This window comes from Phacochoerus africanus, chromosome 6 (genome assembly GCF_016906955.1).
Source record: "Phacochoerus africanus isolate WHEZ1 chromosome 6, ROS_Pafr_v1, whole genome shotgun sequence".
Taxonomy (NCBI): Eukaryota; Metazoa; Chordata; class Mammalia; order Artiodactyla; family Suidae; genus Phacochoerus; species Phacochoerus africanus.
This window is the reverse complement of record NC_062549.1, coordinates 51811169-51834806: the sequence shown is the minus strand read 5'-3', so window position 1 is coordinate 51834806 and position 23638 is coordinate 51811169. Positions and strand designations below refer to the sequence as shown.

At 41.6% G+C, this 23638-nt stretch overlaps 1 protein-coding gene across 1 annotated transcript in view; it reads left to right on the top strand.

Annotated features, from left to right (window-relative positions):
* The first annotated feature begins 1898 nt into the window (after nucleotides 1–1898).
* The window catches only part of E2F5 (E2F transcription factor 5), a 36781-nt gene continuing 15041 nt past the window's right edge, over nucleotides 1899–23638 (top strand). The window contains exon 1 of the mRNA XM_047783664.1: nucleotides 1899–2396. Within this exon, the coding sequence (XP_047639620.1) occupies nucleotides 2169–2396 (228 nt within the window). The 5' untranslated portion in view covers nucleotides 1899–2168. The remainder of the gene's footprint in view (nucleotides 2397–23638) is intronic.

The following is a 23638-nucleotide window of genomic DNA, read 5'->3' as shown; positions in this document are numbered from 1 at the left end:
ACACAAACTAGTGCAAAATAAATTCAAGTGATATATTAGCATCATTAATAATTGTTTGGTAGAAAACTTTTCAAAATTGAAATTAAAAAAAAATTTTTTTAATTACCAAAATAGGGAGTTTCTGCTGTGCAGGAACAGTGGGTTACAGATCCAGTGTTGCCACAGCTGTGGCAAAGGCTGCAGCTCCAGTTCAGATTCGATCCCTAGCCTGGGAACTTCCATATGCTGTGACTGTGGCCAAACAATACAAAACAAAACAAACAAGCAAAATCACTAAATAGTTACGAATGAATACTACATGCTATGTATCTTCCCCAAATGTGTATATTATAAGCACTAGGGCTGTGGGTGTGGCCCTAAACATGATGGCATTTGGAGAGGAAGCCTTTGGGAGGTATAGGCTTAGACAAGATCACAAGAGTGGGGCCCTCATGATGAGATTAGTGTCCTTATAAGAGACATTATTGGGCTTGCTTGCACTCTTCACCATGTGAAGACAGAGAGAAGGTGGCCATCTGCAAGCCAGGAAGAGAGCCCTCACTAGAACCTGATTATTCTGGCACCCTGATCTTGAACTTCCTGCCTCCAGAACTGTGAGAAAATAAAATTTCTGTTGTTTAATGGACACTGTCTATGGTATTTTTCGTTACACTAGCCCAAGCAAAGACACAGACACACAGACACAGACACACACACACGTTTTTAGGGAGTTCCCATTATAGCTCAGCAGGTTAGGAACCCAACTAGTATCCATGAGGTTGAGGGTTAGATCCCTGGCATTGCTTAGCAGGTTAAAGGGTCTGGCGCTGCTGTGAGCTGTGGCATAGGTCACAGTCCAAGCTTGGATCCAATGTTGCTGTGTCATAGGCTGGCAGCTGCAGCTCCAATTAGACCCCTAGCTTGGGAACTTCCATATGCCCCTGGTGAAGAGGAGAAAAAAAAAAAAGTCTATCTGGTTATTCATAAAGTTCTGTCCTATGAATTGGAAACAAATATTAAACTTAAATGGTGTGTCCAATTTTACTCTCTAATGTTACTGTTTTACTTCATTCCAGGGACCCTTTTTTGCTAGTTTACTGTTATTTTAAATTAGAAATATGTCTTGCATGAGACTTTCTTGATGAATTATCATCATATGGAATTTTCATTCCCCTAATATTTATTGGGCATCTAGTATATTAAAAGTGTTGCGTGTGATACCAATTTATTTAAAATTTCTCCCAACCCTCAAGAGTGTGTAATCGAATGAGAAAAAAACTTTTACTCAGATCTGCGTTATCTCACTTCTCATTTTGATAGTTTGGGATATCAAAAAACATAAAAATCTTACGACTGCCTAATATTCTAAATAATACTATATAGCTTGGTTGCAATACGGTATTAAGAACAATTTTAAATGCAGAAAATCTGGAGTCCAGTGGCAAGTCTTTGGGCGAGTCACAGCCTCTCCCTCTATACCTCAGTACCTCTACCTATACTGCTCCATGATTCTGCTTTTCCCATATCCCGAATCTAAAAAGATGATCGGAATAAAACCTTGCACTTGATCAGAGGCATTGAAATACTTGCAAAGGATTCTAAAGTTGGAAAGGACCAAGACAGCAGAAATCCCCAATGAAGGTATTCAGCGGACGGCTGGTCCCGTGAGGTTGTAGAGACTCAGCAGGTCAGAAATCTATGGCCACCAAGCAGAGTGTTTTCGTTTCATTTTTTTTCCTCCAAGCGTTGTAGCGGGAGGTCGCTGGTCCTGGGGGTGGCACTCCAACAGCAGAGAGGCGAGCTGAAACCCACTCCTCGGCGCTCCCTTCTGCTCTCCCCTCCTTCCTACAGAAAAATGCGTTTCCAAGCAACGGCGGGCCGCGGCGTCACTTCCTGCCATTTAAACTCGGGTCCCCACCCCTCGCCGCCCCTTCTCCTCGCTTCCACTCCCCCTCCCCTCAGTCGTGGGCTTCCTTCTTGGGTCCAGGGCTTGGGGAGGGGGCGGAGGCCCGGCAAGCCGAGCGGCCCAGAGGCCGGTGGGCCCCGCGCACCTGTTGTTTGCAGGCGCCCGCAACCCTTCGTCCCGCCCTCGGCCGGCGGAGGCTGCAGAGGCGGCGACAGAGGTGGCCCGGAGCAGACCCGGCAGGTGGCCGAGCGCGAGGTCCGCACCACTGCGGTGCGGGGACGCGATGGCGGCGGCCGAGCCCGCAAGCTCTGGGCAGCCGGCACCGGAGGGCCAAGGGCAGGGCCAGCGGCCGCAGCCGCCGCCGTCCCAGGCGCAGCCCCCACCCCCGCAGCAGCCACTCGGGAGCGGCGGGGGCGGCAGCAGCAGGCACGAGAAGAGCCTGGGGCTGCTTACCACCAAGTTCGTGTCGCTGCTGCAGGAGGCCAAGGACGGCGTCCTGGATCTCAAAGCGGTGAGCGTAGGAGGCGGGGAGGGGGCGGACTTCAGATCCTGCGGCCGAGGGAGAAGCCCATCCCCTTGCCGCGTGGGTCGGGGGACGTGGTGTGAACGCTCCGCGCGGGGATCTCACGACCTGAGCGCAGTGGCCACGTGGCCTGCGCCCAGGCCCTGGACTTCGGGATTGGGGGGGGGGAGGGACGAGGGACCAGGATGGCCCGGACCAGCCGCTTAACCAATGGGGCCCGGCGCCGCGCCGGGCTCTCGACAAAGAGCCCAGGAGCTCCAGCGCGCGCGCGTGGCTTCTGTCTCGGGGCGCGGAGAGCCGAGGACGACTGCGTGCCCTTGCTGCTCCGCGTCCACCTGTGGCCGCGCTTTGCCCAGGACACCGTCGGGATTGATTTTTTCCTGTTGGGCATTGTTGGTTTTAATAGGCGATTCTAGCTTAGACCGTGATCAAGCTGTTTAAACAAGCCAGCAAATAAGCAAACAAAACCCAGTTTTGCCACCTCTCCTGGATGAAGCAAAATAAAGTGAACTCTTCATAGCCCTCCCTGTTAAAATAATGGTAGTAATTAAAAGAAAAAACATCTTCCTTGTATATTTCTTTTTATCATTTTGGTGACTAAGAGGGGTATTTGATTTGTGACTTAGTAGGAGCTGATATAGATTTCTAAAAATGAGATTTGCCGTCACACAGAAAGGGGATGTTTTATAACTTTGATGCAAAGAGAAGCGCTCAGCAAACTCCTATTTCATGAGATCTTTTACTGCAGTTGAGTTCGGAATTTTCAAACCACAACATACATCAAAAGCCGTTCCGTTAAATAAAATGACCTAACCGTTCCAGTCAGGGTTTGGAAGGATTCCACAGCGCTGAGGAACAAGATATGTGATCCCTTGAATTAAAATTCAACCAGCGCACCATGTTTAAGTAAAAGCTAAAGCTTTAAAAACAAACAAAAATTACTAATGAATCAGTAATCACTGCAGACGCCTCCTAGGCACTACCCCTAAATTTGGGATTAATACTGAGAATTGGTCCCAGCACCTATGGAAGTGCCAGGACCACCGTACCTAGCTTGAGAGGATGACTGCAATCCTCAAGGCTGTGCTTAGGGTAACAGAAGCAGCGTCTGAGCAGGAGAGCATCTTCTAGTACTCCTTGACCTGAGACTAAGACTCACAGAGACCAATTTGATGTCCTTTGCTAGAGGTTCTCATCTGAGGATAGTCTGGGAGGTGAGGTATGTCTTTGAATGTCCTCTCCTTTCCCTGGGTGTAGTAAAGTGTTGCGTAAATGATTCTTGAATTACCGGAATTGTTCTACTTCATACAAATAAGGCACAATGCACAATTTTGCATTTGGGGAAAAGTTTCTACTATTTTTTTTTTTTTTGAAGTGTTACTCCTGAAATTTCCCTGCACTTTTAGAAATACTTGTTTTCTTCCCCCCCCCTTCCCTCTCTCCCTTAAAGTGCTTTATGACATGTATGTATTTAAATTGTGAACTAAAATGGATTTTTGTTTAAAGAATTTCATAGGAAGTCATGAGGTCATCTTTGAAAGACAGGGATGTTTCAAAACCTACCTTGCAAACTGCTATTTAAAAATCTAGGGAGTTCCCATCGTCGATCAGAGGTTAGGAGATCCGACTAGCTTCCATGAGGTCAAGGGTTGGATCCCTGTCCTTGCTCAGTGGATTAATTAGGTTAAGGATCCAGTGTTGATGTGAGCTGTAGTGTAGGTGGCAGATGCAGCTTGGATCCCACGTTGCTGTGGCTCTGGGGTAGGCCGGTGGCTGTAGTTCCTATTTGTACCCCTAACCTGGGAACCTCCATATGCTGCAGGTGCATAAAAGATAAAAAGACCAAAAAAAAAAAAAAAAGGGAGTTCGCTTGTGGTTCAGTGGGTTCAAGATCTGGTGTTGTTGCTGCTGAGGCTTGAGTCACTGCTGTAGCGTGGGTTTGACCCCTGCCCTGGGAACTTCTACATGCTATGGGTGCAACCAAAAAAAAAAAAAATCTAGAAATTCACTTGTAGCCTGTGACTCCAGTAAAGAATCACGGAAGTTTGGGGTTTTCCAGATGCAACTGAATTCTGAGGGACTGACTGTTGAGAGCTTTTCTCACAGCTTGCCTTGGAATATGATGGAAATTTGTCCTTGCTTTCCCCTAAATCTTTGGCTTTCTCCTGTTTCATCTGTGGCCAGATTTTGCTGTCCAGAAGTTTACAGAGGCAGTGAGTGGAAAGTAAAGTTTAATATTTCCTGATAACATTGTTTCATTCATCCTGGAATTTTCCTAAAAGTTCAGAGGTTTCTGCAGTAATATTAGGTCTCATTATATTAATGATTTTTTACTTCAGTCCAGTAAATGAGACCAGTTTTTCATTCTTTTTCACATATATACAAATATATATTTCATTTACTTACATATGTTTGTACATTATAAAATCTTATACTGCAAAAATCTTATAGTGAAATCTTTCCAATGATGTTTTCTTATTGTGCACCATAGTAAAAGACCATTAAGACTTTTGACAATACATGTTGAAGATGGACTGACACTGATCATTGTAAAGTTCCTCTAATTTGAAATGATGAAATCACATTTTTTTCTTATATTCTTACTTAGGGGTGGTGTATTTCAGCATAAGTTATTGATACTTTTGAGTTACACACTTGATACTTTTTAAGAAGAGGTTAATGAAACATTTTTATGGATATCAGGAATATAAAAAATTATATTAGTCATCACATCTGAATATCTTTGATGTCTGTAAAATATCCAGACCACATAGATGATATTTCCTTTCTAACTTGAGACATAAACTACTGGAGAAGAAGAACATAATACTGTATTTTAGTCATTGCATTTCTTTCTTACAATTTAACTAATTGAAGGCATAGCCTAACAAAGCAAACATATTCTAATAAAGCTGTTCTAGTATAATTTAACAATTAGGAGCCAATACACATACCTTGGAAGTGGTTTGAGAAACTTTTATTCAGTATCTTTCTCCAATCCTCCCACCATATAGCCTCATTTACAATAGTGGGAGGGGGCTAGTTATTCTCTTTATTCCAGTAAGATGACAAGTTATGTCATGGTCCTTTGCCGTTATGCGGTTTGCCAATTTATGCTGGTAACAGCTAACATTCATTGAGAGCTTACTATGTGCCATGCATTTTACATGTATTAACTAATTTAATCCTCCTAACAGTGGAAATTTGTGCTTATCATCCCCATTTACAGATCAGAAAACTGAGAGGTTAAGTAACTTGCCCAATGTCACACAGTAGAAAGTGACAGCTTTGACTTGAAACTAGAACGTTTTTCTTATTTTCTGTGCTATATACTGCCTTTCAGTATTCCCCCCCAAAATTAATTTATTTAGGTTTCTTATGTGTAAAGGCATGGAATCTTTCTTATAAAGAAAAATATACATGATTATTTTTATACCTCTACTCATGATAGAAGAGAAGGTATTGAGCTTCTGCATTGAAAATGAGGATATTGATGACAAATTCCTTATTATTTCACAAATAAAACTAGGGTTCTGTTTTTAAAGAACTAAGAATTTAAAGAAGAAAGGATAGTCATGACTATGTGTTGCTTTGAAAAATCCTATTAATTTATAACTGAGTTTCTGTATTTTATGTGCCATTTTGATGCCATCTTAAACTTTTTAAAGTATACTCAAGATTGCTTATCTTGTTTATTGTAATTGTTCAAGTTATAAATTGCCTGAATGATACCTGGACTAATATGATAAAGTACTTACGGTGTTTCTTATCTCACAGGTTTCTGACTCACACCCATTTACAATTAGTTGGTTAATACATACCCTCAAAGAAATAAATAATTAAATCTGAGGCCTTTGTGACACTGAGCAAAGTTTTGGTGTCACTGAATAAAGCAAGGATTATCCTAAGGAGAGAGCTGTAGGTAGGACAGCCAGGGTTTTAGTTTATGCTTAAAAGTTCCCAGGACAATTTTACTTCTGAGTATACATGCCAAACTGAATTGAAAACAGGGTCTTGCACAGATATCTGTACACCATGTTCATAGCAGGATACTCACAATAGCTAAAACATGGACATAACCCAGCAGTCCCCTCAACAAATGAGTGGATAAGCAAAATGTACTTAGATATAACAGAAGATTATGCAGCCTTAAAAAGGGAGGGATTTCTGATACATGAATAGATGAACCCTGACTACATTAAGCTAGCCACAAAAAGACAAAATAACTGTATGATTCCACTTATATTGAGTAACCAGAATACTCAGGATCATGGAGACAGAAAGTAGAAAGGTGCGTGCTGGGGGAGGGGAGAATCGAAGTTGTTGTTTCATGGATGTTATGTATGGGCTGAATTGTGTTCCTTCAAAATCCGTATGTGGAATTCTTGCCCTCTAGAACCTCAGGATGTGGTTGTATTTGGAGATAGAGCCTTCAAAGAGGTGATTAAGTTAAGCGAGGCCATGAGGGTGAGCACTCAGCCAGTCTGACTAGTGTCCTTGTAAGAAGAGGAAACTCGGACCCGCAGACACCAGGAAGGCCTGAGCAAAGCCCATGTGAGGACACAGCCAGGGAGACTACCTGCAAGCCAAGGAGAGAGGCTTCAGAAGAACTCAGACTCACCAACACCTTGATCTTGGATTTCAAGCCTCCCAAACTGTGAGAAAATAAATTTCTGTTGTTTAAACCACCCAGTTTGTGCCATTTTTGTTATGACAGCCCTAGCAAACTAATATTATGGGTATACAGTTTTGCAAGATGAGAAGGATTCTGGAAATTGGCTGCACAACAATGTGAAGCCACTTAAAACTACTGAAATGTACACTTAAAATTGATTAAGATGGGGAGTTTCCGTTGTGGCTCAGCAGAAATGAATCTGACTAGTCTCCATGAGGATGTGGATTCAAACCCTGGCCTCCATCAATGAGTTAGGGATCCAGCGTTGCTGTGAGCTGTGATGTAGGTCACAGACTCGGCTCAGATCCCATGTAACTGTGGTCTAGGCTGGCAGCTACAGCTCCAGTTTGACCCCTAGCCTGGGAGTTTCCATATGCCATGGATGTGGCCCTAAAAAAAGCAAAAAAAAAAAAAGGGTTAAGATGGCTGGAGTTCCCTGGTGGAAGGGATCCGGAGTTGTCACAGTTGTGGCTCAGGTTCAATACCTGGCCCCAAAAACTTCCGCATGCCACAGACTCAGCCCCCCAAAATGATTATATTGGCAATTTTGTGTTATGTGTATTTTATTACAATTAAAAAAGGGTAATAAACGATGATAAACAGTGCAATACCTAATAGAATGGCAGAATTACCATACAATCCGATGCTCACATTGCGTGGTATTTACCTAAATGAAGTGGAAACTTAGGTTCACACAAAAACCTGCACACAGATGTTTATATTTATAGCAGCCTTTTTCATAATTGTCAAAACTTGGAAGCAACTAAGATGTCCTTCTATAGGTGAACGATTAAACAACGATACATCCAAACAATTGAATACTATTTAGCACTGAAAAAATGAGTTATTACCATGAAAAGATATGGAGGAAGATTATATGCATGTTACAAAGTGAGAGAAGCCAATATGAAAGGGCTACACTATGTAATTCCTACTAGATAACGTTCTGGAAAAGATAAGACTATGAAGACAGTAAAAGATCAGTGGTTGCCAGGTGTTAGGAGAGGAATAGGTGGAACACAGGATTTCTAGGGCAGCAAAACTACGCTATATGATACCATAATGGTGGATATTTGTCATTATTCATATCTTAAAACCCATAGAATGTACAGCACCAATGTGACTTTGGGTGATTAATATGCGCCACTGTATGTTCATCAGCTGTAATGAATGCACCACCCTGGTGAGGGGTGTTGATAGAGGCCGAGGCTCTGCGTGTCGGGGTAGGGGACCTACAGGAAATCTCTGTATTTTTTGCTGTGGAACTTAAACTCCTCTAAAAATTAAAATCTATAAAAAATGAGTATATAGGAGTTCCTACTGTGGCACAGCAGATTAAGGATATGGCATTGTCTCTGCAGCAGTGTGGGTTCACTCCCTAGCCAAGCACAGTGGGTTAAGGATCTGGTGTTGCCACAGCTGCTGCTTGGGTTCCATCCCTGTCCTGGGAACTTCCATATGCTGCAGGTGTAGCCAAGAAAAAAAAAGGCATATATATAGCTTCTGTGGATATATCTATTCTGGGGTCTAATTATTAAACATCTACAGGGTGCTTGACTAAATCTAAAAAGAAAATTCTCAGGAGACTAAAGCTCTACAGCACTAATAAAGGGATTACTAATAGCTAAGTACTAAGTAACTGGCAGTATGCCAGATGCTTTACTTGTATTAGTGCATTTAATCCTTGTAACAAAACAATAAAGAAGATAATTGCATCTCTGTCTTGCCGATTAGGAAATTGAGGCTTAATGAGGTTAATTGGTTACAGTCAACATCCACGGTAAAGGAGGTAAAACCCAGATAGTCTGATTTCAGAATTGATGCCATGCAAAGCAAAGCGTACTTACCTCCAAAGTTTAGGTATAATGTGAAGAGCAACTCTTCCCGAGAACAATACAACAAAGCCAAAGAAGCTGGCCTTCTCATTTTCTAGTTCTGATAGGGTCAATGGGCTTAGAGCTAAGACAGTAGGAATGAGTTCTTGGTCTTGATTCTTCCACATACCAGCAGTGTGTCTTGGGCATGTCCCATGTCTTTGTATTTATCGTTAAATCACGTTTATCATTAAAGTGGAAAGAGGAAGAAGGGATGAGCCACCCTAACTGGGGGCACTGAGAAGTGTGAACTGAAAAGTGCTAGGCAGATTTTATTTTTGTGCTAAGCTATATAGTCCCTCCACCCCCACCCTTTAAAAAAGGTGGTGGCCTGAAAGGGATTATACCAATATTTCTCAATGTGTAGACTAAAGGTCAAAGGCATCAGCATATCCTGGATCTTAAAAAAAATGGATTCTAATGTTAGACCTGGGAAATCAGGTTCCATAGGGCTAGGGAAGGAGCCTAGGAATCTGCATCTTAAATAGATACTCCAGGAGTTCCCGTTGTGGCACAGCGGAAACCAACCTGGCTAGTATCCTTTTGGATGCAGGTTTGATCCCTGGCCACACCTGGTGTGTTAAGGATCCAGCCTGGCAGTGAGCTGTGGTGTAGATCACAGACATAGCTCAGATCCTGAGTTGCTGTGTCTATGGTATAGACCGTCAGCTGCAGATCTGATTTCACCCCTAGCCTGGGAACGTCCATATGCCACAGGTGCAGCCCTAAAAAGCAAAGCAAAAAAAAAAAAAAATATTCCAGGTGATTTTTAAAATTTATTTTTATTTTTATTTTCTTTATTTTTTGGCCTCTCTGCAGTATATGGGGTTCCCAGGCCCGTGATCAAACCTTCCTCCCAGCGCTCCTGAGAGGCCACCGATCCCATTGTGCCACAGCGGGAACTTCTCCAGGTGATTTAAATACCTACTGATATTTGAAAACCATGGAGTGAATGCTACTGCCTCTTCTTTTTCAATCTTATTATTTGAAAATCAAAAGGAACTATTCTGGAGTTAATGTAGAACAGAGTTTACCCTTTAGGGCCCACTTTTAAGGCTGATGAGAACTATTATAGGGAAAATGTTTGAAGGTTAGGAATTGAAGAAATTCCCCTTTTATATGCTCTGGAATTGTCTCTCTACTGTCTGAATTATAACATATTATGGCTTTTAAGTCTTAAATCACTAAGTAAAGGAGCTAATTTCTAGTGGAAATGAGTCTTTCTTATAAAATAACTTTGAGAGTTATTTCTATAATGTAATAAATTAAAATTCACTTTTACCATAAAAGTCCATTTTATTCTACCTGTAGAATGGGGGACCAAGAAGATTAAATGACTTTTCAATTTTAGATTTAATTTTTTGGATGCACCTACAGCATATGGAAGTGCCTAGGCCAGGGATTGGCCACCCAAGCTGCTGCAGTGACAAAGCCAGATCTTAACCTCCTCCTCCACAAGATAAGTTCGAGATTTAATTTTTAAAAGAAGCAAAATCAGCACAACTGTAGCTGAATCTTCATCATTTGTATTCCAGGGGACTGAGCAGTGAATACAGTAATGCTCAAAATGGTGCAAGGGCATCATTACTGGTGAAAAGATTCTTTACTTGGGTGGAGAGTATGTGTGGGCAGGACCGTAGACATTTTAGGAAGATTCTCAGCAAGGTTAAGAATAAGGAGTTTCTAGTTGAGCCCCTCAGTTAACTGAGAGATTTCATTATCCTCATACTTTAAACTTCTGCTGTTTTTTTTTACATCATTTTCTTTTTATAAATATGTTATTAAAACTTTAAAGGTAACTTAACAGACCAGAACTACACTTTGAGTTGCTATCTCACTTAAAGGGAAAAATAATAACATGGAAAGCTTAACAGGGATCAAAAGGCAAAAAGCCTGAAAGCATAATACACACAAATCATCAAATGAGTAATAATTGAAACCTGTTAGTTTCTCCAGTATGCAAAGGTATCCAATTCCTTTTTTCTTTTTAATAAAGTTTTTTAGATGGGAAAGAGTCAGGCATCTGTTGTCCACAAGAAAAGCACCAACAAAGGAAAGGACTCAAAAATTTTAAATTAAGGTATACCAGGCAAAGGGAAAGAGAAAGAAATCAGGAGTGCAAGCATTAATTTCCAGATAAAGTCTACCATAATATCAAGTGCACTCAGTGGTATAAACTGATGTTTTTAAGAGTACTATCATAATCCAAGAACAAATCATAAGAGCCAGTGTTTATTTAAATAGTGATTATCCATGTGGATCACATGTATATTTGCATGGATGTGTGTATTATGTTATGCCATTTCTTTAGTACAGTAAGTATTGACATGGTAAACATTTCTTACAACTAATTTTTTTTAAATTTGCCTTTTAAGAATGACTTTCCCCAGTTGGCTCATCAGTCTCCCTTTAAGTCTTAAACTTAATATATTTGTAGGGGGAGGAGATTTTTTTTTTTTCATTTACCTTTGTTCATTTGTCTTTTTAAACTTAAAATATATTTCTTGAAATAACATACAAATAGTAGAAAATGTGAAAATAATATAGTCCAGAATAAAACTTACCCAGTATGCCACCACCACAAAAGAGCCACTATTTTCAATTTTCAGTATTTCCCCAATTTGTTACACCTTTTAGCTGAGATCAAACTTTTATTTTCCCAAATTAGAAATTGTGAGGGCTGTAACTTAGAGCTATCATACTGGCCAAAATTTTTTTTTGTCTTTTGTCTTTTTTGTTGTTATTGTTGTTGTTGCTATTTCTTGGGCCGCTCCCGCGGCATATGGAGGTTCCCGGGCTAGGGGTTGAATCAGAGCTGTAGCCACCGGCCTACGCCAGAGCCACAGCAACGCGGGATCCGAGCCGCGTCTGCAACCTACACCACAGCTCACGGCAACACCGGATCCCCAACCCACTAAGCAAGGGCAGGGACCGAACCCGCAACCTCATGGTTCCCAGTCGGATTCATTAACCACTGCACCACGACGGGAACTCCCATACTGGCCAAAATTAATCATTCTCTTAGCTTGGTACATGAGTTGCTTTTAGGTGTTCTTCCATCTCATTCAACAAATATAAGTTAACGTGCACCTTAAACCCCTTCCTTCAGTGCTTGCAGCTTATGATTATGGGGCAAGTGAGGGAAATGGGAGTTAGACGCTTTTCACACTGTAAGGGGCTGCGGAAGAACTCAGGGGACTGGCAGTGTGAGAGCCACTGTAGGTTCCAGGGAACATCGAGAGCTGAGCTGGAACCAAGGGACTCAGAAAGTCAGGTGACATTGATTAAGTACAGTGAAAGAATTTAAGGTCATGTTGCTGCTTTACTTAGATCATCATCCATGCCTACAGGACCCTGCTTCCTCTGGGTGCCCTTCCTCCCTGCCTCTTCAAGGGTACTCACCCCTTGCATGGCTCCAGTCCTAGTGACCTCACATGCCCCCTGCCCTCCACCTTAGAGCTACTGCACTGACCTCCTGCTTGGAGCACATTTACACACACACACACACACACACACACTCACTCACTCACTCACTTGACTTGCCATTTCTCTAAACCCTCTGGTCTCAGTTTAAACATTTCTTCCTCTTAGATGCTGTGGTAAGTAGAATATGGCTCCCAAAAGATACCCATGGCCTAATTCCCCAGGAACTGTGAATATATTCAGTTTTATGACAAAGGAGAATTAAGGTTAAAGTTGCCAATCAAATCACAGTTTTCTTTTTTTTCTTTTAGGGCTGCACCCGCAGCATATGGAGGTTCCCAGGCTAGGAGTTGAATTGGAGCTACAGCTGTCAGCCTACACCACAGCCACAGCAACTTGGAACCTGAGGCGTGTCTGTGACCTACACCACAGCTCATGGCAATGCTGGATCCTTAACCCACTGAGCGAGGCCAGGGTTCGAACCTGTGTCCTCATGGGTACTGGTCAGATTTGTTTCTGCTGAGCCATGACGGGAACTCCCCAGTCAGCTCACATTAAGATAGGGAAATTTTTCTGGGTTATGCAAGTGATTCCGTTGGTAATTACAAGGGTCTTTAAAAGTGGAGGAGGGAAGCAGAAGAGGGGGAGCCATTGACCCAAGCATTGCTGGACAATGGGAACCACTAGCCAAGGAAGGCTGCAGACTCTAGAAGCTGGAGATGGAGTCTTCCCTGGAGCATCCAGAAGGAACACAGCCTGACCTTGATTCAAGCTCCGTGAACTCATTTTAGATAATGCGTGTTAGGTCACTAAATGTGTGCTGATTTGTGATAGCAACAATAGGAAACTGATACAAATGCCTTTCCTGACTCTTTCCCTGAGTCTAAAGTGGCTAAAGTTGGTTTCCATTTATTCTTTTTCTCCATAACCTTTTCCTTAAATCCCTTATCACAACATGGGACTGTTTCTTCATTTATGATTTTTTCAATTTTCCACTCCATGGCATATAGTGTTCCCGGGCATGGGATCAAACCTGCCTCCCACAGCTTCAGAGATGCTGCTGATCCTGTTGCGCTGCAGTGGGAACTCCTGTTTCTTCATTTATTGATTTACCTGTGTTCCCCTGTACACCAAGTACTCTGTGAGGCAAGGGACTATGTCTTTGATGTTACCAGTCCTGGTCCAGCCAGTCCATCATAAGCTTTCAGCAAATAGAATGGTTGCAAATAGGTTTGAATTAGGTGAAAAGGCAGCAAGTGCCAGAGCCAAGAGGCCGGAGAACGAAATGGTACGTTTGAGAAGCTATAAAACAGATGAGTGTTGGGTTAGGAGAATATGGTTGTATTGCAGGAAGATGACAGGTCTGAACGGGGTAAAGGCAGTGGAAATATAAAGAAGTGGAGGAGTTCCCATTGTGGTGCAGTGGAAATGAATCTGACTAGCATCTACAAGGATGCTGTTTCAATCCCTGGCCTCACTCAGTGGATTGGAGATCTGGCATTGCCTTGGGCTGTATTGTAGGTGGAATATGTGGCCTGGATCCTGTGTTGCTGTGGCTATGGTATAGGCAGGCAAGTGTAGCTCTGTTTTGACCCCTAGCCTAGAAACTTCCATGTGCCGTGGGTGCAGCCTTAAAAAAAAAGTGGAAAAAAATGAAGTGGAGAGATCAGATGAGGCTACACAGCAGAAGTGACAACTTGGATGCTGAGTCTAAAGGAGAAGGAATCATGGAAGACTGTCAGGTCAGGGCGTGGTCAACTGAAGGGATGGTGATGATTTTCACTCAGAAGTTATAAAAAGAGGAAATGAATTTGGAGGATAGGTAAGTTCAGTTCTGGGCATATCTGAGACGTCTGTAAGCATCCTTGAGTTGATATTTGGGAGTTATGAATCTGGAGCCCAAGAAAAAACCAGTGGTACCAATTTGATGTGGAAATGATTGGTTTGTGAGGTATGTAAGGGAGAAGGTTTAGCGTGGAAAGAGTTATAAGCGTGGAACTCGGACAACAGTTCAGGAGCAACAGAGAGGAGACTGAGAAGGAACAGCCTACACTTAGGAGGAAAAATCTGCAGATGTGGTAACAACAAGGCCAAAGAACAGTGTTTTGAGGAAGGAGGGAACTAGAGTCAGAGCCCTAAAGCATACAAGACTTCGTAGTGTCTGTTGGGAGTTAGCAGCAGAGGTCCAGGGAACATTTTTGGTGTTTGGATATTTTGAATTATTTCTACTTCTGGGAATCTATACTAAAGAATTACTAGATCAGAGGATAAGAAAAATTTAAAGGTTTATATGGATGTCACCATATCGAGCCAAAGAGGAGGGGGAGGGAGTGGGATGGACTGGGAGTTTGGGGTTAGTAGATGCAAACTTTTGCCTTTGGAGTGGATAGGCAATGAGATCCTGCTGTATAGCACAGGCAACTACATCTAGTCACTTGTGATGGAGCATGATGGATGATAATATTAGAAAAAGAATATATATATATATATATATATATATATGCACACACATACATACATGTGTATGACTGGGTCACTTTGCTGTGGAGCAGAAATTGACATAACATTGTAAATCAACTATAATAGAAAAAATAAAAATCTTAAGTAAAAAAAAAAAAGATGCTGCTGACTTATATTCCGCTAGCAGCATGTAATCATGACCAGCCACTTCACCACTTCAGAAGTAGCATAGCACAGTGGTTAAAAGTGTGCACCTTTGGGAGTTGCTGTTGTGGCTCAGTGGTAAACGAATCCGACTAGGGACCATGAGGTTGCAGGTTCTATCCCTGGCCTGCTCAGTGGGTTAAGGATCCGATGTTGCCGTGACCTGTGGTGTGGGTTGCAGATGCAGCTTGAATCCCGCATTGCTGTGGCTCTGGCATAGGCCGGTGGCTACAGCTCTGATTAGACCCCTAGCCTGGGAACCTCCATATGCTGCGGGAGGGGCTCAAGAAAAGGCAAAAAGACCAAAAAAAAAAAAAAATGTGTACCCTTGGAGTTCTAGTTGTGGCTCAGCGGGTTATAAACCAGACAAGTATCCATGAAGATGCGGGTTCAATCCCTGGCCTCACTCAGTGGGTTAGGGATCCCGTATTGCCCTGAACTATAGTGTAGGTCACCGGTGTTGCTCAGATCTGGCATTGCTCTGGCTGAGGTATAGGTTGGCAGCTGTGGCTCTGATTCAACCCCGTAGCCTGGGAACTTGCATATGTGGCAGATGTGGCCCTAAAGAAAAAAAATAGTGTACACCTTGAATTTCTATTTTGAATTTACCAGGTGCCCTGGCTTTGGACAAGTTACTGAGCCTCACCTTCCTCTTTTGCAGAAACAGTGACAATAGTAGTATATACCTCCCATGGCTGTTACTATAGGAATTACTAAAATGAGTTTTTACTTTTAAAATTCTTAAATAGTGCCCAGCACATAGTAAGTGCAGTTTCCAAGGGTTTATTAGATAAGTGATGAGATCAGTATTGGGTGTTCTGATATTTCCTTATTTTATAAATCTGAAAGGTGATGAATATTTTTTAGTTAACTTTAGAAAGGTAAAATTTACAACCATTAAATGCTTTCATTTTAAGTGTATAGTTCAGTGAGTTTTGACAACCTGTAACCACCACCACCAGGTGTGGAGCTTTTCCATCACCCCAAACAGTTCTCTTTTGCCTTCTCCCAGCCAAAGCCCAGCCTCCTCATCCCCCAAAGCAGCCTTTGCTCTGTTTTATTTTCCATGAATTAAAATGATCTTTTCTAGAGCTTCATGTTTTTTGTTTGTTTAGTTTGGATTTTGGTCATACCCATGGCATGTGGATGTTCCCTGGGCCAGGGGTCAAACACACACTGCAAGCAGCATCTGAGCTGATGCAGTGACAATGAGGATCCTTAACCTGCTGAGCAACCAGGAAACTCCTCTACAGCTTCATGTTAATGCATTCATACAGTATGTGCTCTGGGTTTAGCTTCTTTCACTCAGCATGATGTTTTGGAGATTCACACCCGTTGTTCCCTGTACCAAATAATTTATTCCTTTCTTCCCTGAGTAGCATTTTGTTTTGTGGATATATTTTGTTTATTCATTCATCTGTGCTCCCAATTTTGGGCTATGATGAATATTCAGGTACAAGTCTTTCATTGTTCAATTTGCATTTCTTCATTAGTCCTTCATTAACTCATTAAAAGTTTGAAAACTTTTTCAAGAATGTTAATTTTTTTTACTGTGACATTTATCTTTTGTCCATGTTTTAATTTGTGGTCTTTATGCTTTCTTTTATATGATTTTAATTATGGATATAGTCAAATATTTTTATTATGAAAAGATTGTATTATTTTATTATGAAAAGATTATGAATATATTTTCATTTTTATTTCTTCTATAGGTTTGACATTTCGAAATTCCAATGTTTGACATTTTGATTTATGAATGTGCATAAGTATGTGTGTGTGTGTGTGTGGTATGTTTAAACAGAGATGCCCCAGTTATTTGGGGGAATTTAGTCAGCTTTCAGGATAGGTTGCTGGTCACAGTTATGAGGGAAGCTAACGTGAAAGATGAGTTTAGCTCAGTCATTCTTCACATTCACTATCATCCTTTTGATATTTTTAGATTTATTTTAAAATCTGTGTTTAACTAGTATATTATTCTTGAATATGACAAGTCCAGGTGTTCTGAAACCATTGTTTATCCTTTACATAGTGCGATTTTTGTCCATAGCTGAGTTTTCTGATTAGCTAAGGGTTTATGTCTATTAATAACATCTTTTTTTTAGCTTCAATCCTTTTTATTTTCATTAAAAATTTATTTAAGTATAGTTGGAAGTCAAATAACATTTTTATTATTTATTTATTTTTTTGCTTTCTCAGGGCTGCACCTGTGCTATATGGAAGTTCAGAGGCCTTAGCTTCAGATTGGAGCTTAGCCTTAGCCTTGGCTTCAGTTGAATTGGAGCTGCAGCTGCCCATGCCACAGCCACAGCAGGCTGTGCAGGATCCGAGCTGCGTCTGCAACCTACACAATAGCTGGTGGCAATGCTAGATCCTTAACCCACTGAGCAAGGCCAGGGATCGAACCCAAATCCTTATGGACACTAGTTGGGTTCTTAACCCACTGAGCCACAAGGGGAACTCCAACATTATTTTTTATAAAAGAATATTTAACCATTTTGGCTTGAAAAATTTCCAAAATATGCAAATCCCATTGTGGCTTAGTGGAAAGGAATCTGACTAATATCCATGAGGACACAGGTTTGATCCCTGGCCTTGCTCAGTGGGCCAAGGATCTGGCATTGCTGTGAGCTGTGGTGTATAAGTCGCAGACAAGGCTCGGATCTCACGTTGCTGTGGCTGTGGTGTAGGCCAGTGGCTGCAGCTCCACTTCCACCCCTAGCCTGGGAACCTTCATATGCTGCGGGTGCAGCCCTAAAAAGACCAAAAAAAAAAAAAAAGAAAGAAAGAAAAAAAGAAAAGTTCCCAAAATGCATTGCATAGGTCTTTGTCTTAAGCTGAAAATACCATGCTTGATTTTACTCTTTTAGTAGCTCAAGTTAGTCATAATGAATGTTATTTTTTGTATTCTTTGGAGTTGATAACCTCGAAGCTATTCTAAGTAGGTTGTCAGCATTGTCTGCTTTTTTTTTTCCTTTCATAATTTCTGCCATGTCCCTGAATTGCTGCTGAGCTACCTTGCAGTGTCTAAGATGGTACTTTCAGTTCTCTTGTGGACACTGAAATTAAATAGCCCCATGATTAGGAATCATATAAAAGAGAGAGTAAATAGGATCCAAATGACAGGGTGAACTCTTTGAGTAGTAAAATCTATCTTTTTATATCTATTTGTGCTCTTCAGAATCCCTTTTCCCAACTTCATTGTGCTTAACTGTGTTCTGAAATATTAAAGTTAGGGAGTTATGCCAGATAAGCAGGGGTGCTCTGGTATGTTCCATGGTAGACCTTTCAAAAAGCAATATTTTGCTTTCTCTTTATTTTTATTAAAATTTAGTTGACCTACAGTGTTGTGTTAACTTCTGCTGTATAGCAAAGTGACTCAGTCATATATATAATATATACATAATGTATAATACATATAGTGTATATACACATTGTTTTTTTTAATATATATATATTATTTCTCATCATGGTCTATCCCGGGAGATTGGATATAGTTCCCTGTGCAATTCAGTAGGACCCTATTGTTTATGCATTCTAAATGCAATAATTTGTACATAACCCCAAACTCCTAGTCCATCCCTCTCCTTCCTCCTTCCTCCTTGGAAGTCTGTTCAAAGAACAATATTTTCTTATGGCTTTAGATAAGAAACTGACCAATAATAGTGATAATGGCTAACACAAATATAATACTTATGATGTGCCAGGCACTCTCCTAAGTGTTTCAGGTATACTTAATTTTCACAACATTCATATTTTATCAGTTATCTTTTTTTTTGTCTTTTTGCCATTTCTTGGGCCGCTCCCATGGCATATGAGATTCCCAGGCTAGGGGGTCTAATCGGAGCTGTAGCCGCTGGCCTACGCCAGGGCCACAGCAACACGGGATCTGAGCCGCATCTGCAGCCTACACCACAGCTCACGGCAATGCCGGATCCTTAACCCACTGAGCAAGGCCAGGGATCGAACCTGAAATCTCATGGTTCCTAGTGGGATTCGTTAACCACTGAGCCATGATGGGAACTCTTCTTATCAGTTATCTTAACAAACTAGCCCATGTTCCTGACTTCTGTGTCATACCCCCTTAAGGATGATAGAAAATGTGCAAGTACTAATCTTAGTGGTAGAACAGCAGATGCCAGCTCAATTTTGCTCCTGCAATATTTATGAGAATTAAAAACCATGTAGTTGAGAACTTAGACAATTTCTAGAGCTTACATTCAATAGTTTCAAGAGTTTCAGGAGTTCCCGTCGTGGTGCAGTGGTTAACGAATCCGACTAGGAACCATGAGGTTGCGGGTTCGGTCCCTGCCCTTGCTCAGTGGGTTGGGGATCCGGCGTTGCCGTGAGCTGTGGTGTAGGTTGCAGACGCGGCTCGGATCCCGCAATGCTGTGGCTCTGGCGTAGGCCGGTGGCTACAGCTCCGATTAGATCCCTAGCCTGGGAACCTCCATATGCCGCGGGAGCGGCCCAAGAAATAGCAACAACAACAACAACAACAAAAAAGACAAAAGATAAAAAAATAATAAAACCTTGCCAGTTGAGTAAAAAAAAAAAAAAAAAAAGAGTTTCAGCAGGCTTTTCCTACTTACTTTATCAAATATCTTCTTTTTTCTTCAGAGAAATCTTTGGTGACTTGGGTAAGACAGTACAAATGAAAGTTTAAAAGCTTACACAGAGTATTTAAAAAATTTTAGGAGTTTCCTGGTGGCATAGCAGTTAAGGATCCAGCATCACTGCAACAGCTTGGGTACTGCTGTGTTACTATTTGGATCCCTGGCCCTGGAATTTCCACATGCTGTGAGTGGGGCCAAAAAAGTTTTTTTAAAATAGAAATAAGTTCCCTTTGTGGCTCAGTGGAAATGAATTTGGCTAGTATCCACAAGGAGGATACATGTTTGATCCCTGGCCTCACTCAGTGGGTTAAGGATCTAATGTTGCCGTGAGCTGTGGTGTAGATTGCAGATGTGGCTCAGATCTGGCGTGGCTGTGGTGTAGGCCAGGGGTTACAGCTCTGATTCGACCCCTGGCCTGGGAACCTCCATATGCCGTGGGTGTGAACCTAAAAAGACCAAAAAAGGAAAGAAACAAGTTTAAAGTGTATCCATTTAGAAATAATCAAGTATAATAGCAGTTTAAGATAGTAGAAACACTGCAGATTTTTTAAGGAGAGATTGTTTGATAAGTTACTGATTGGGAATTAAAACACCTGCATGCTTTGTGCTGCTTCTGCAGGGAGCCCTTTGTATCCTTAAAGTCAGTGTTTATTTTTTGGTATTTAATTTCCGCATTGATTTAACATCACTTATGGACTCAGCAGAAAGCATCCTCCTCCAGGAACTCTTTCCTTTTTACCCCCACCTTCAATAATCTCCTTTTTCAGTCTCTTATAATGCTTTGTCTGTATTTTATGGGACTATTTCATTTTTTCAACCTGCAAGGTGTTAGCCTTGATCCCGAAGTCTTAGACATTACTGATAATCATTTTTGAATAAATAAATGGAAATGAAGATTTTTCTGCTTTTTTGGACCATTTTATATACTTCAGATGAAACCGTCTACAGACCAGTGGCACTTGAACTGCTGTTCAGTGTAATTGTATAGCATGGGAACTTCAGTCCATCATGTGTATTTAAAGTCTTTTGAAATTAAAGAAACCCATTTGAAAATGTTTGCCACAGATTTATTTCATGAATATATAATCAATGCCAAATTTCATCTTATTATTCAGTAGTTTTCTGAGTGTGTTTCCTACAAAACAGGGAGAATGATACTTGCTTTACAAAACAGTTGTGAGCATTAAATTAGATAACATCTGTGAAAGATCCTATTACACAATTATCCCATTACTGGCTTATAAATGGTTCTTAACTGGATTGAAATCAAACATTCTACATATTAATTATCTTTAGCAGCATTTGAAATTAGCTAGTAATTTTATCATGAGATAAATCAACGTAATGCACCATGGAGCAGAGCTGAAAATGAGTTCAGTTTTTCAAAAATTCTCATTAAAATTTTTAATAGGCAATCTTGGTGCATCCCTTGAGGTTTTTCCACCTTATTTCCAGGATCCCCTCACTGTGCATGTATATGGATGTTTTGCAGTGTTTCTGTTACACTGCTTTGGTTTTTGGAACTGGCCCTCCTCGCTGTAATGCTAGTCTTTGAAGCACAGTTGCTAAGACATTGAGTACGCATGTGTTGACAGTTGTGGTCCTGGAAGAGAGAAAAGTATCTGCTTTGCAGATGGAGAACCTGAAAGAAAGGATGTTTCCATAGTTACTGTGTTTATGTCAGCCCTTTTGAATGCAGCATCGGACTCCCTCTGAAGACAATCCTTGAGCCAGTGAGCTGCAATGAATCCCAACGCAATAAAACTAACCCCATAATTTCTGTCCCTCCCAGAGTTAACACCGGAATTTAGTAGACTCATTTGTTAAACTGAAGGGGTGGGGCTTGAAAGTCTTTAAGCCCCTTTTAGCACTTACGTGCAATCACTCTCAGCTCTCCTGGTTTTATTCCTTTTGTCCATCTCTAAAAAGTATCACAAGTGTTAATTTTGTTCCACCTATAGATATCACTTTGTTCCCCACTGGTGACATATTTTTAGAAAAGGATTTAATATTTGTGGGGGATCTCTATGTCTTTCAGAGGGTTATGTTTATTTTTCCTGAAAAAAAAAAATGAGCATCAAATAGATGCTTCCCTTATAGGTGTACAGGTCGGTTCTTCTAAGAGTAGACATAAACATTTAAAGTAAATTTGATGCACACACATGTGAATTTATTCAGCAGCTACAGTGCTGCCATGGGATGAAGATGCACCCATTTTGTCCTCTGCCTGCCCCTTGTCAACACCCAGGCTGTTCTGCAGGGCTGCAGGAAAATGCAGTGATACTGATGGGTCTCCCTTTAAATCCATGACCACTAACTTCAACAGGACTCTAGTGGGGCCCAGCAATCCTTCTACATAACTTTCTGGCTTTCCTGGATGAGTATTTCATACTTTTCTCTCAACCATTAACCGTCCTCTCCCCACTTCAACACCCCCCCCCCTCACTCCCACTTCCCCTGAGGGAAAAAAGCAACCAGAAGCAAATGCCTAATAAAAAGCAACCAGAAGGAAATGTCTAACCTCTCCCTTATCTACAATTGTCCCTACCCCTACACTTGGGGACTTTGCTAAACTTCAATTATTAACATGCCCTCTATTTATCTAAGGCAGATCCTCAGCTTGTCTGTCTCACACTACTCTCTTGCCTTCCTCAGCTTGTCTGTCTCACACTACTACTCCCTTGCCTTCCTACAACTATTTCTTTAGTTGTCCTTTCTCTCTCCTGCAACATAAATTATCCCTTTTTCCCCTTTACTGGGTCATTCCTTTCACCATATTCACATGTTGAAATAGCACCATCTTTCAAGGAAAAGAGCAATGAAGGAAAAAAAAAAATTCCCTTATAGCTACTGCCCTGTTTCTCTCTTCCTCTTTGCAGCAGAACTCTTCCAAAGAACTGTCCACTCCATTTTTCCTTCTCCTGTCTTGGAATCTCTCCATGAAGGCTTTCCACTCCACCTTTCTGTTAGAATAGCACTGTCCCAGGTCACCTGTGATCTTTCCAAAGACAAATCCACAGATCAGTGCTTCCTGCCAGCAGTACTCAAAGTGGTCCCTCTTACATGCTTCCCATGCCTTCCAACACCCCCACTCTTCCTACTCCTCTTAGTTCAGGAATGGGTTTCTCTTAATTTCCTAGACCTTAAACACTGGCATTCTCCAGGGTTGGCCCTTAGATAACTTCTCTTTCCATGCTTGCCTCCTAAGTGAATCTAGTGGGTTCCCTCCTGTGTCCAAAAATGTCTGATTTACTGATGGTTACCAAATTTATGCCTCTAGCTTTGACCTCTCCCCTATTCTACACTCTCCCATGTCCAATGATCTTCTTAATTTCTCCCCTTAGATGTCAACATGTCCAAAGCTGAATTCCTGATTTCTGGTGTCCCAATCTTTTCCTCCTGCTCTTCCTCAGCTCCAGTTGTTCATGTCAAAAACTGAGGAGTCATTCCTGATTCCTTGCTCAGGAGCTGCTGCTTGCCCTACCGTCAAAATAGATCGATTCTGAATCTCACCATTCCTCACAATCTCCACTCAAGCCAAGGCCATCCCTTGAATGCCATTACCTTCTCACTGGCTTTCTTTCTTCTACCCAGAGCAGCCTGAGAGAAACTTAAAATATGAAGCCAGGAGTTCCCATCATGGCACAGAGGAAATGAATCTGACTAGCATCCATGAGGATGCAGGTTCGATCCCTGGCCTTTCTTGGTGGGTTAAGGATTCAGTGTTGCCTTGAGCTCTGGGGTAGGTTGCAGATGCATCTCAGATCTGGCATTGCTGTGGCTGTGGTGTAGGCTGGCAGCTACAGCTCTGATTCGACCCCTAGCCTGGGAATCTCCATGTGCCATGGGTGCGGCCCTAAAAAGACACACACACACACACACACACACACACACACACACAAAAGTGGAGCCAAATTACCATGCGCCCAAAGCCTTCCTTCCAGTGGTTTCCTGTTTTAATGGGGGTAAAAGTTCAAGTCT